The sequence below is a fragment of the Phocoena sinus genome, chromosome 16 (genome assembly GCF_008692025.1).
Source record: "Phocoena sinus isolate mPhoSin1 chromosome 16, mPhoSin1.pri, whole genome shotgun sequence".
Lineage (NCBI taxonomy): Eukaryota > Metazoa > Chordata > Mammalia > Artiodactyla > Phocoenidae > Phocoena > Phocoena sinus.
In genome coordinates this window covers 36,146,830-36,160,715 of record NC_045778.1, presented here as the reverse complement: position 1 = coordinate 36,160,715, position 13,886 = coordinate 36,146,830, and the positions used below count along the sequence as shown (strand labels likewise).

The window sequence follows — 13,886 nt, the reverse complement described above, 5'->3', positions numbered from 1 at the left end:
CACGTGCGCTTCAGTAGTTGTGGCATGCAGGCTTCAGTAGTTGTGGCATGCAGGCTCAGTAGTGTGGCTCGCGGGCTCTAGAGTGCAGGCTCAGTAATTGTGGTGCACGGGATTAGCTGCCCTGCGGCATGTGGGATCTTCCCAGACCAGGGCTCGAACCCTTGTCCCCTGCACTGGCAGGCGGATTCTTAATCACTGCACCACCAGGGAAGCCCTGAATTCTTAGTATATTAAGGAAATCAGCCTTTTGCGTTTCCTTCATGACTAATGATCATTTTTCATGTACTTATTTGGTAACAGTATAGTTTCTTTGGTGACATCCGCTCACATTTTTTTGCTCAGTTTTAATCGGGTTGTTTATTTTCTCACTGAATTTTGAGAGTTCTTTATTCTGGGTACAAGTATTATATCAGACATATTTATTGCAGACATTTTCTCTGACTCTGTGGCTTGTCTTTGCATTCTCTTAACAGTGTTTTTTGCAGAGCAGAAGTTACTGTTTTTGATGTAGTCCCATTTTATCAAATACTTCTTTTATGACAAGGGAGTACACTCTCCTCCCTAGGCATCCCCTTCATTGGACAGCGCTAACTGATTTGTTAAAGAAAATATTTATTTATTTATATTTACATATTTATTTATTTAGCTGTGCCAGGTCTTAGTTGTGGCACACAGGATCTACATTACATCGTGTGGGATCTTTAGTTGCGGCATGCAGGATCTTTTAGTTGCAGCCTGTGGGCTCTTAGTTGAGGCATGCGGGATCTAGTTCCCTGACTAAGGATTGAACCCGGTCCTCCTTCGTTGGGAGCGCAGAGTCTTAACCACTGGACCACCAGGGAAGTCCCTCTAATTGACCTTTAATGCTCATCAGTCCTTTTAGTTTCTATGAATTTGAATGATTTCTACACATTGAATAAGTTTGTTCTCTCTTTGCATGACAGCCACTCAAATTAGAGGCAGCTTGCCATGTAATGGTGGCACATCCCCCCCCACACACACACAAATTAAACTTTTCTCGGTACCTCAACTGTATTTCATGGGTCATGATCTCCAAAGCCACTTCTCTATCATCTGTACAGTCGCCTTAGAAGTCAGAGGTTTTTGTTTAAATTTAGTATTTAGCACATCAGGTGATACACACTGCAATTTGCCCAACACAGATTTTAACCTCTTCATCTCATCTAGACCTCTTATATTAATGTGGGTTAAGATGGTTTATCTGCTTTAGTATTTCAATTTTCAGCAGCCACCACTAGAGGTAGTGTAATATGTATTAGAATTTGGTATGGTTCTTTTTATGAGATCTCTTGGTCATTGGTTTAATTGGCAGCCTTTGTCATCATTGGCCTCTCTGGGCTGCCTTTTCTTTATCTATATAATGATGGGTTTGGTGAAAAGTGAAAGGAAATATCTTCACTTTCTTCTAAGAAGGGTGAAGGTAGTATATATGCTGTTTGTACATACAGACTAGCATACAGTTACACAGGTGTGTGTGTATATCCATCTTCAATAAACATTAATTCATAGTCAGTCTTATTTCATTTTTATTACCACCTACTCCCTTTCAACAGTGGATTATTTTGAAGCAAATTCCAGACACTGTATTTCATACATAAATATAATTCTTTTTTTTTTTTGCGGTACACGGGCCTCTCACTGTTGTGGCCTCTCTCGTTGCGGAGCACAGGCTCCGGACGCGCAGGCTCAGCGGCCATGGCTCACGGGCCCAGCCGCTCCACGGCATGTGGGATCTTCGCAGACCGGGGCACGAACCCGTGTCCCCTGCATCCACAGGTGGACTCTCAACCACTGCGCCACCAGGGAAGCCCATAAATATAATTCTTTAACAGCTCAGCACTCCAAAAAAAAGATAACTGTAGGATCACTGTTACAGTTTAAGGTACTTAATATATACTTTTGTTAATTTTTACTTTTTTTTTTGTTTTTTTTGGTTAATTTTTACTTTTAAGGCTTTTGAATAGACTATAGACAATATAAAATTCAAGAGGTATGGAAGACTTTCCCTTTATCCTTCTGTCATCCCTTTCCCTAAGGGCAACCATATCTGTAGACCTGCCTCATTCTTTTTAACAGCTATATAGTATTCAGATGTGGTTGTATGATAATTTAGTTAGTTCTTTATTGATAGGTATTTGTATTGTTTATGAAAGCAGAAATCAGGAAACAGTGTTCCTTGTTGCTTATGTTATTCATACTCATGGAGAGTTATTTGTAGAGTAAATAAAACAGCTTGCTTCAGGGTCAGTCTATTTCTTTCATATGTACATTTTTAATTTTAAAAAGTATTACCAAATTGCTCTCTGTAGTGATTGTACTAAGATATACTCCTACAGAAATGTAGTTTTATTTATTTTTATTGCTCTGCAGTATTTCTTTGTATTAATAGACCACTATTGATTGTACTGTTAATGGATATTTATATTTCTTTGTTTTGGAATGACGTCATAAGTGTACTTCCCTTATGTTGAACCACGTGGAATTGCTAATACTTGATTATTTTAAAAGTGGAAGTTTCATATGGTTAAGTTTAATAAGTTGTTTAGTGCATGTATGCATACATTTCTTTTAGGTAAGTACTTTGAACTGGAATTTCTGGGTCATAGGATAACTGTTATGTTTAGCTTTTGTAGATAATTCCAGAGTGGTTGTTCCCATTTCCATTCTGAGCAGTTGAAGTTGCTTTACCTCCTCCGCAATACTTGCCACTGTGAATTTTAACTCTTTCATTGGTTGTTTAGTAGCATCTCATTATGGTTTCAGTTGCATCTTTCTAATAACCAATGAATGTCAGTGCCTTTTAATATATTTATATTTTATATGTTTATTGAATATCCTTTTTTATCAAGTGACTGGTCAAGTCCAAGTCTCTTGATCATTTTTCTATTTTAAATTTTTATTGGGTGTCTTATTGAGTTGGGGCATTCTTTACATAGTTGTAATCAACCCCCCACCCTGCCCCGGCCACCCACACCCACCCCCACCCACACCCACCCACACCCACACCGACACACACACACACACACACACACACACACACACTCTCACTCTCTTTCTCTCTCTCTCTGGTATGGTAGTTCTCTTAAATAGCGTTTTGTGTGTGTGTGTGTGTGTGTGTGTGTGTGTGTGTGTGTGTGTGTTTTAATCTTTTCTTGGCTGCACTGAAGCATCTGAGATCTTAGTTCCCTGACCAGGGATCGAACCTGTGTCCCTTGCAGTGGAAGTGTGGAGTCTTAACCACTGGACTGCCAGGGAATTCCCTGAATAGTGGTTTTCTAATGGACATTTAATTTTTTTTTTAACATCTTTATTTGAGTATAATTGCTTTACAATGGTGTGTTAGTTTCTGCTTTATAACAAAGTGAATCAGTTATACATATACATATGTTCCCATATCTCTTCCCTCTTGTGTCTCCCTCCCTCCCACCCTCCCTATCCCACCCCTCTAGGTGGTCACAAAGCCCCGAGCTGATCTCCCTGTGCTATGCAGCTGCTTCCCATTAGCTATCTACCTTAATGTTTGGTAGTGTATATATGGACATTTAATTTTGATGAAATTTCTTTTGCTTTATGGTTAAAGATACAAGATGTTCCAGTACACATTATTGAATAATCCTTCCCATAGAGATTTGAAATTCTGCAATTAACATATACTGATTTCCCACAGATATTTTGCTCCTTCTCTTGTCATTTACCAATTAAAAAATGTATTTTGGAATGTTTGAAAACCGGCTAAAATTATAGATACTCTCCCTGAAAAATGTCAGGCATTTTTTTCACACAGTGTCACAAGATTTGCAGAACCCATGAAATCATTTCATAAATCTCTGATCAAACCTCCCTTCCCACTTTTTAAATACTTCAGAGTTCACTTTACGCATGGAAGCCTTAAATTATCCCACCTGATTATTCTCCTGCATAAACCCATATATACTCATATTATTGCAAGTACTGATGTGTTTTTATTTTTAAGGGAATCATCTATTTCCTTTCAAAATTAAGAATCTTAAGGGAATAATAGGCATTTAATTAATCTTTAATGTGAGGTTGCTTATTGTTTTTTAGATAAGCAGAATGAGGCTCAGAGAGGAAATTCGACTTGCCAAATTTTTACACATCTAGTTATTGTTTTAGCTGTGTGGTTCAATACCATGTTTCTCAAATTCCACATAGCCTTTATTATGCTAAATTCCCTCCCTTGTGTAATACCGAATATGCAAAAGATTGAGTACCTATCCAGTGATACTAAAATCTAGTGATATTAAAAAGCATTTATTAAGTATCTTTGCAGATGGCGCTAGGATAAGTCTTCTGCTAAAGACTTTCTACTTATCCAATCTTCACCCTTTAGGCTGAGGAAGAACAGTAGGCCTTAGAATGTAGTTTTGGATTCCTTGCTTGAAGCTGATAGACACAGGACCTAAGGGAATATTGATGAACATACAGGTTAAATTCCACTAAGAAATGTCTCACTAAAAGATTATTAAAAATATATTTTATATGTGGCATAGTTGTAACAGCTATGATAATTTGTATTTGTGTGATGTTCTGTAACCTGCATATATCCTTAGATACATTATCTTCTTTTATCTGTTCAACTTGTCCTTGAGACAGATTTTATTAGCTGAAGAAATTGTCCCAACTTCTTTTTTTTTTTTAATGTTTATTTTATTTTATTTTTGGCTGCGTCAGGTCTTAGTTGCGGCTCGTGGGATCCTCCATTCTGGCCTGTGGGCTCCTTGTTGTGGTGTGTGGGGTCCAGAGTGCATGGGCTCTGTAGTTGTGGTGCGTGGGCTCTCTAGTTTTGGCCTGCGTGCTCAGTAGTTGTGGTGTGCAGGCTTAGTTGCCCCGCAGCATGTGGGATCTTAGTTCCCTGACCAGGGATTGAACCTGAGTCCCCAGCATTGGAAGGTGGATTCTTAACCACTGGACCACCAGGGAAGTCCCTGTCCCAAGTTAAGGTGACTTGCCTAAGGTCATTTTAGCCACTAAGTGGCAGAGCTGGCACTCATCCATTTAACTCCTAAACTGTTATCTTTGCTAGAAATACATTACTGTTTATATAGCTGGTTTAGATTAAAACAGAGTAAATACTGATATTTATCTTCTCTGTTTACAAAAAAAAAAAGAGGTGTGGGGGCATACCAGGTTGGACATTTGAGCAAAGATAGATGAGTATGCTTCCTTGCTAAGGTGGTGTGAGTGAGCCTTGTTGGCATACAGAAAAGAGTTTAGCCACCTAAAACTGGAAATAAAGAAGATTTCCAAGTAGAAATGTTGCAGAAGCCCTAAAAGTGTCTCAATAAAAGCCATTTTAAAAGAAAAAAAAACCAACTCATTTTTATTTCCCCTCCCCACCCTTGATGTTTTGAGATATAAAGTGAGTTTATCTGACAAGGAAGCTGGGATGTTTGAGGAAGGAGGGCAGTTGAAAGTAATTGCTATTTTGCATTTTAGGACAAGATAACCTTGCTTTCTCTTCTGAAGGTATAGTTAAGAATATTTCTTGGAAGACCTAAATGATGAAGGACTGTAGAAAGTATTTATTTTATATATCAGAATACTGTTGTGGAAAACTTAGATAGCTTTTCTTGTGCAGAACTCTTTGTTGATTAAATTAGTTTTTATCTGTGCAGTGTATTTCTGAAGTTTAAAAATTATATAATATACTTTAATAATTCATCTGTAGGATTGTTTATGCTATATAATTGAATACATGAATAAATTGTATTTACTAGTGACATAACTTTTAGTGACAATACTTCTTTCTCTAAGGTTCTTTATTATCCTTTGCACTTAAATTTATAAGGTATACTCACAACAGTTAGATTTACATATGAAAGGCAGCCCATGAGAATAGTAACTGTTAAAACACGATACATATTCTCTGACTTTAGGGGGAATGGGAGTGGTAAGTAAAACTTGAAGTAGTAATTTTTAAAAACATGGATAATAAAGTTTACTGTAACATAACCTTTTTTTTTTTAAGTCAGAAGGATGTTTATTACATAAAACAATTAGAAACAGCTTAAATAAATTTTGTGACATTAAGACAGTAGAATGCTATGTAACTGTAAAAGTGGTGTGGTATAACATTTAGTGACATCTCACAGACGTCTGTATAGCTAGGCATACAAAGCATTCCCATAGTCATTTTTTAGCAAATAATTCCTTTAATAATGCTGTAAAGTAGTATGGGTCAGTGGCTTCCCTTTTGAGCACAGGAGGAAATTGAAGCCCTCAGGAAAACGCCCAAAGTTAAGGGTCTTGCCTGAGCTCTGTAGGGCTAGTTGGTTAGGGCAACACAAGTCTCCAAATTCAACTACTAGTGCTCTTTCCACTTGTTATAAGAGCAGTGGTATCATTTCTTCAGGTTTGGTTTTAAACTTGGCTTTGCTTCTGCCCCTTTAAGAAAGTATCAGATGCCAGAGTCAGCTTTTAATTCTTCGCTTTTCAGTATTGTATACTTACTGATTTGGTACTTCTGAGATTATGAAAACTATAGTTCCTTGCCTTTGGTTGGAAAATATCCAAGAATAAAACAGGTATACCTATAAATTAGTTGCCTTGTAGAGGTAGGTAAATATAAATTACATTTACACCCATTGGGTAGCATTAAAAATTGTACAGTGAATTCATGTAAAGCATCCTTTTGCTTTTATTTGATGGTTTGTTAATTGAGATTTGTAAATGAATTTTCTTAAATGTAGGTTTTTTTTGTTTTGTTTTGTTTTTTGGTAATTTTATTATTTGGCATAAACATTTTTTTTTTTTTTGCGGTACGCGGGCCTCTCACTGTTCTGGCCTCTCCCATTGCGGAGCACAGGCTCCGGACGCGCAGGCTTAGCGGCCATGGCTCACGGGCCCAGTCGCTACACGGCATGTGGGATCTTCCCGGACCGGGGCACGAGCCCGTGTCCCCTGCATTGGCAGGCGGACTCTCAACCACTGGGCCACCAGGGAAGCCCCTGGCATAAACATTTAACCCGACTTTTCCTACTAACAAGTGCTTGGAGAATTAATTGTAGTACCAGTTTGAATCACATTTCCATCTCATTTAGAAAAATTTTTTAAATATTTCTGATGATAAAATTAAAGACAAAAAAAATGAATTTTCCAAGTACAAAATGAGTAGGCAATTTAAGATTTACCACTGGCTGATATGGATAAATAACCATTGTAGCCATGTAACTTAGGTATCAGAGCCACTGTTTTTAAAAAAAAAAAAAAAAAGCCTTGAAGTTGTATGGCTTTTAGCATTAGAAAAAAGAATGGAAAGCAGAAATAAAGAAACCTGACCCTGGAACAGGTTTCTAGACAGAGCTGGCATGCCATATGGGCAACCCTACCCCAGAGGAATAGACACTGCCAGAATGTTTTCATTAATTGTGTTACATTGTTAAGGTTCTATTAAATAATTTTTAAACATCTTTATTGGAGTATGATTGCTTTACAGTGATTAAACATTTTTATTTGAAAAATCCATAGTATGTCTTAGAAGGTTTGGCTGAGTTATTTATATGTCATTCTGAATTGATCCTGTTGTTTAACACTGCTGAAATCTCTTGAGTTTAGGTTAACAATTTTAAGGGACTTGGATGCCTAGGGAGAGGTCACTGGAAGACATGAGAGCTGTATACTGGAAGGGGAATTATCAGATATATAAACATTTACTTTTTTCACAATTTAAAATTTTTGCAATTATTTTATAATTAATTGTACTATTAATTAACAAATGTCCCTTTTATTTGTTAACTTTTATATTGCTGTCACTCATATTTTTATCCTTTGACTTATTTTTCATTTTTATAGATAAAGTGGAGAACTTTAGTGAAGAACATGAAAAAAATAGTCACCATATTTACAAAAATGCTGAAGACAGTACTAAGAAACCCAATGCAGAAACAACAGTGGCTTCTGGATACAAAGCTGATGAAATCAAAGAAACAAATGATACTTGGAACTCCCAGCTTGGAAGAAGGTCAGAATCTCCATCAGAAACATCTTCAATCAAGGGATCTGTAAGAACTGGTTTGTATGAATGGGATAATGACTTTGAAGATAGCAGATCAGAAGATTGTATTTTAAGTTTGGATAGTGATCCTCTTTTGGAGATGAAGGATGAGGATTTTAAAAATCGGTTGGAAAATCTAAATGAAGCCATTGAGGAAGACATCATGCAAAGTGTTCTTAGGCCAAGCAACTGTAGGACGTATTGTAGGGCCAATAAAGCAAAATCCTCACAAGGAGCATCAAATTTTGATAAGCTAATGGATGGCACCAGTCAGGGCTTAGCCAAAGCAAACAGTGAATCGAGTAAAGATGGCCTGAATCAGGCAAAAAAAGGCAGTGTAAGTTGTGGGACCAGTTTTAGAGGGACGGTTGGACGGACTAGAGATTATACTGTTTTACATCCATCTTGCTTGTCAGTTTGTAATGTTACCATACAGGATACTATGGAACGCAGCATGGATGAGTTCACTGCATCAACTCCTGCAGATTTGGGAGAAGCTGGCCGGCTAAGAAAAAAAGCAGATATTGCAACGTCTAAGACCACTACTAGATTTCGACCTAGTAATACTAAATCTAAAAAAGATGTTAAACTTGAATTTTTTGGTTTTGAAGATCATGATGAGACAGGAGGTGATGAAGGAGGTTCTGGGAGTTCTAATTACAAAATTAAGTATTTTGGCTTTGATGATCTCAGTGAAAGTGAAGATGATGAAGATGATGACTGTCAAGTGGAAAGAAAGACAAACAAAAAAAGATCTAAAACGGCTCCATCACCCTCCTTGCAGCCTCCTCCAGAAAGCAGTGATAATTCCCAGGACAGTCAGTCTAGTACTAATAATGCAGGTAAGACTTAAAAAAAAAACTACAAGTAAACGTGCTTTTCAGGCTTAAGTAACAGCTACTTAGTTTCCTCCTGGATACTCAGTTTTAGCTTGTTACTACATTTAATTTTAATAGGAGTACCTATTTAGTGCCAAAGATTACCTTATCCAAAGATAACAGCATTTAAATTTAATAAAGTCCCACCTTGTAAGGAACCAGTTTGTAAATTGGGGAGTCTTTTCATATTTGTATTTTAATTCTACCATTAGCACTTGAGAATTTTAGTGTGTGTCTGAGTGTGTGTGTGTGTGTGTGTGTGTGTGTGTGTGTGTGTGTAGGGATAATGAACATCTTGATATTTCAGTTTTGAAAAGCTAAATGCAATGGAAACATAAGGATAGATTTTGGTCATTTAGAACTATATTGATACTAGGTGGTTGTAATGAGGGAAGTATTAGAAAATTAAAATAAAAAAGCCTAATCAATAAATGTTAAAAAACATTCTAAAGAAATCTTAAATTTATGAAGTTAAGATTAAATCTTAAGAATCATCCTCGTAAGTTGACTTAATAAAATTAAAAAGTGCTAGTTAAGTATTTATACACTCTTATCAGTGAAAAATTAATTTGTCCGTTAAGATAGTAGGACCAGTAATGACTTGAAGTCCTTGAGGAGTTGATAGTCTCCACTGAGAGACAAACAAAAGAAATAGGTTAGCTTTGCTATGAGTAAGTCGCTACTTGACAAGGGCTTTGTGAAGTGGATTGACTGTTGAGCGACGAAGAGTATGTGAAAGCCTCTGGGATACAGAGGTTATATTTATTTGTATTTAACCAAATACAGTTTTCCTATATCAGTTTACTTGTTAAATAGAGCTTTTGTCCTTTTAGGGTCATAGAACAAGAGTCATTATGGTGAATTAGAACTATCATAGTAGGGACTTCCCCTGGTGGTCCAGTGTTTAAGACACCACGCTCCTGGGACTTTCCTGGTGGCGCAGTTGGTTAAATCCACCTGCTGATGCAGGGGACACGGGTTCGAGCCCTGGTCCAGGAAGATCCCACATGCTGTGGAGCAACTAAGCCCGTGCGCCACAACTACTGAGCCTGTGCTCTAGAGCCCGTGAGCCACAACCACTGAAGCCCGCACGCGTAGAACCTATGCTCCGCAAGAATAGAAACTACCGCAATGAGAAGCCCACGCACAGCAGTTAAGAGTAGCCCCTGCTCGCTGCAACTAGAGAAAGCCCGTGCACAGCAACAAAGACCCAGTGTAGCCAAAAATAAATAAATTAATTAATTAAAAAAAAAAATCCATTCTCCCAATGCAGGGGACCTGGCTTCTGATCCCTGGTCAGGGAACTAGATCCCTCATGCCACAACTAAGAGCCCACAGGCTGCAACTAAAGATCCCATAGTATTCTTACATATAGATTTTCTTATAGAGTATATCATACTTGAGGCTACCTACCATTTTGCTTCATTTGGCCTAAAAATAGGTTTGCTAGATTAGAATCGCTAAAGCTAGAATTACACAGGAGTAGCCCCTAGGAGCCCGCCTTACTCCCCACTGCAAAAAAATAAGAGTATTTTCAGAATTCAACGTTGTGTTGAATTGCTTCTGAAGAACTGAAGTTTGCTGCTGCCTTGCTAGTCACTTGAGATATGACTGGGTAGACAGCTTTACATTTGCTTTCTCAGGAAGATGGTTAGTAATTATGTACTGAAACCTGAGCTCCAGTTCTGCTACAGCCTTCTTAGCTCTTATCCTAACCTTGATAGCAAGTTATCCTAAATCATTAGGCTCCCTTTGAAAAACGTCATGTTGATACCAAATAATGTTTAAAAATGAGAGACTGATTGATATATCCAAAGTTGGAATCTGAGTCTTCATACACTGTATGAAACAGCAAACATTTTTAAGGGTTGGGACAGAGAAAAGTCTTCCTTTTTTTTGGGGGGGGGGGAATTGATAGTTCATTTTTATTTATTTATTTACATTTTTGGCTGTGTTGGGTCTTCGTTTCTGTGCGAGGGCTTTCTCTAGTTGCGGCTAGCGGGGGCTACTCTTCATTGCGGTGCACGGGCCACTCACTGTCGTGGCCTCTCTTGTTGCGGAGCACAGGCTCCAGACACGCAGGCTCAGTAGTTGTGGCTCATGGGCCCAGTTGCTCCGTGGCATGTGGGATCTTCCCAGAACAGGGCTCGAACCCAGGTCCTCTGCATTGGCAGGCAGATTCTCAACCACTGCACCACCAGGGAAGCCCAAGTCTTCCTATTTTTAAAAAAATATTTATTTATTTATTTAGGCTGTGCCGGGTCTTAGTTGCCATACACAGGATCCTCGTTGCCGCGTGCAGGCTCTTTAGTTGCAGCATGCGGGATCTTTAGCTGCGGCATGCAGAATTTTTAGCTGTGGCATGCGAACTCTTAGTTGTGGCATGCACATGGGAACTAGTTCCCTGACCAGGGATCGAACCTGGGCCCCTTGCACTGGGAGCGTGGAGTCTTAGCCACTGGACCACCAGGGAAGTCCCCTTCCTATTTTTTTCTTTTTTGTTTTTGTTTAGGCTAGAAAAAAATATAGCCATTTGGAAATTAGTGTAATCCTTTGGTTAGTTTTGTGGGAGTACCATAGACCACTGAACTACATTGTACTAGGTCATTCTGTATCTTGCCAAGGATAGCTATATCCTTTTTTGGGTTTTTTTTAAAATGTGGCCTCTTCAGATGTAAGCAGGCATTCTTTGAAGGCCAACATGATTAAGTGTACTTAAATTCTAGAAAAATGTTACAGGTGCATATCACCTGATGATATGTGTGTGTGTGTGTGTTTGTGTGTGTGTGTGTGTGTGTGTTTAAACTAGACCATGCCAGTGTTAATGTTGATAGATAACTAGCAGTTATATGAACTTTGAAGAACAAATTATTCTGGAAAAGAATTGATTTTGCCAGTGAAACTGGAGCACATACACAGCAACTAGGTTTCTGATTTTCTTTTAGAGTATGGGACAAGCAGGGAGTGAGCACGGGAGAATGAGACTTAATATCATTGGAGTATTTTGTCAACTCTGTGGTGCTTTTATTCCTTTTTTTTTCTCCCCACAATATGCTTCTTTCTCCTCAAAATGTTCATAGGTTGTCTGGTAGATAATTTGAAATAATAGAAAGCTAGCTAGTTTTGATTACCATTTCAGAAAACTTGGATTTTACAGAGGATTTGCCTGGTGTGCCTGAAAGTGTGAAGAAGCCCCCAAATAAACAAGGAGATAAATCAAAGGAAAATACCAGAAAGATTTTTAGTGGCCCCAAGAGGGTAAGTAAAGCACTATCGGTGATTTGTATTATTGTTGGAGGGCTCAACTCTTTTTTTTATTTAAAAATTACTAGCAAACATCATGGCAATTAAATTTTGTCTTTCAAAGGATATATGTAAATTATTTTTTCAAAGCATTGTAACCATTTTTTGAAGTGTGGTAAAACATATATAACATAGTCTTTATTATATGCAAGTGTACAATTCAGTGACATTAAATACATTCATAGTGTTGTATAACCGTCACCGTTACCTATAACCAAAACTTTTTCATCATCTCTAACAAAAACACTGTACACATTAAACAATAACTCCACCTTGACCTTCCCAGCCTCTGGTAAACACAATTTTACTTTCTGTCTCTATAAATTTGCCTATTCTAGGTGCCTCATATAAGTGGAGTCACGCAATGTTTGTCTGTCTGTACTTGGCTTATTTCACTAAGCATTATGTTGTCAGGGTCCATCCCTGTTGTAACATATATCAGAATGTTTCTTTTTTATGGCTGAATACCAAATTTTGTTTATCCATTCATCTGTAGATGGACAGTTGGGTGGTTCTCACTTTTTGGCTATTTGAGTCCCTGCTTTCAATTGATTTGGATACTTAAGAGTGGAATTTTGGGGACATATGGTAGGTCTTTGTTTAACTGCCAAAGTGTTTTCCACCTTGACTGCACCATTTTTATATTCATATTAGCAATGCACAAGGTTTCCAATGTTTCCACATCCTCACCAACATTTATTTTCTGAGTTTTTTTTTTTTTGATAATAGCTATCCTAATGTGTGGGAAATGGTATCTCATTGTGGTTTGATTTACATTTTCCTAATTATTGATGTTGAGCATCTTTTCATGTACTTGCTGGACATTTGTATATCTTTTTTGGAGAAATGTCTATTCAGTGCCCATTTTTGAATCAAGTTGTTTGGTTTTTTTTTGTTGAGTTATAGGAGTTCTTTATATATGAATGTCTTATTAGATACATAGTTTGCACATAGATGTTCCTATACTGTGAATTGTCTCTTTACTTTCTTGGTAGTGTGCTTTAATATCAGTGAAGTCCAATTTATCTATTGTTTTCTTTTGTTACATGTGCTTTTGGTGTCATATCTAAGAAATCATTGTCAAATTGGATGTCATGTACCTTTTCCCTATGTTTTCTTCTAGGTTTTATAGTTTTAGGTTTTACATTTAGGTCATTGATCCATTTTGAGTTAATTTCTGTATATAGTGTAAGTTAAGGGTCCAACTTCATTCTTATGCATTATATAAGTCATTTTAATATGGTCCAGCATAGGTATTGAAAATAATTTGCTTGACTTTACCTTTTTTTAAAAAAAATTCCTTTACTTAAATAGCTTGTATAGTGTTAAACAGTTTTATTATTGAAAATTGCAGTTAGAAGTTGTTGACATTTTTTGTAGATTGAACTACTTTTAAGCAACTAAAGAATGAGTGTGTCCATATTATCTGGCCTCGTTTTATTTTTATTCTTTTACCTCTGTAAACAGCCAGTTAGGAATCTTTTCAGAGTGATTGTGTTATACTTTTGCAGCCCCAGGTGCTCACCCCCTACCAGAAAAAAAAAAATGCTTAATGCTCATTTCAACAGAGCTAACTTGCTCTGGAGCCAGGGGCCAGGGTAGTGTGGTATAATGGCTATAGGCCTTAATGCTTAGGTGAGGTTTTGGTTTATAAAATTGTGTATGGCATG

General features: G+C 37.4%; 1 protein-coding gene across 4 annotated transcripts in view; it reads left to right on the top strand.

The window, feature by feature from the left end:
• The window catches only part of WAPL (WAPL cohesin release factor), a 77,624-nt gene that overhangs the window by 17,157 nt on the left and 46,581 nt on the right, over positions 1–13,886 (top strand). For 3 of the 4 annotated variants that reach the window (XM_032607992.1, XM_032607991.1, XM_032607994.1), the window contains exons 3-4: positions 7,834–8,877; positions 12,053–12,171. In XM_032607992.1, coding sequence (XP_032463883.1) covers positions 7,834–8,877; positions 12,053–12,171 — 1,163 coding nt within the window. The remainder of the gene's footprint in view (positions 1–7,833; positions 8,878–12,052; positions 12,172–13,886) is intronic. The other variant, XM_032607995.1, reaches the window with a different exon arrangement.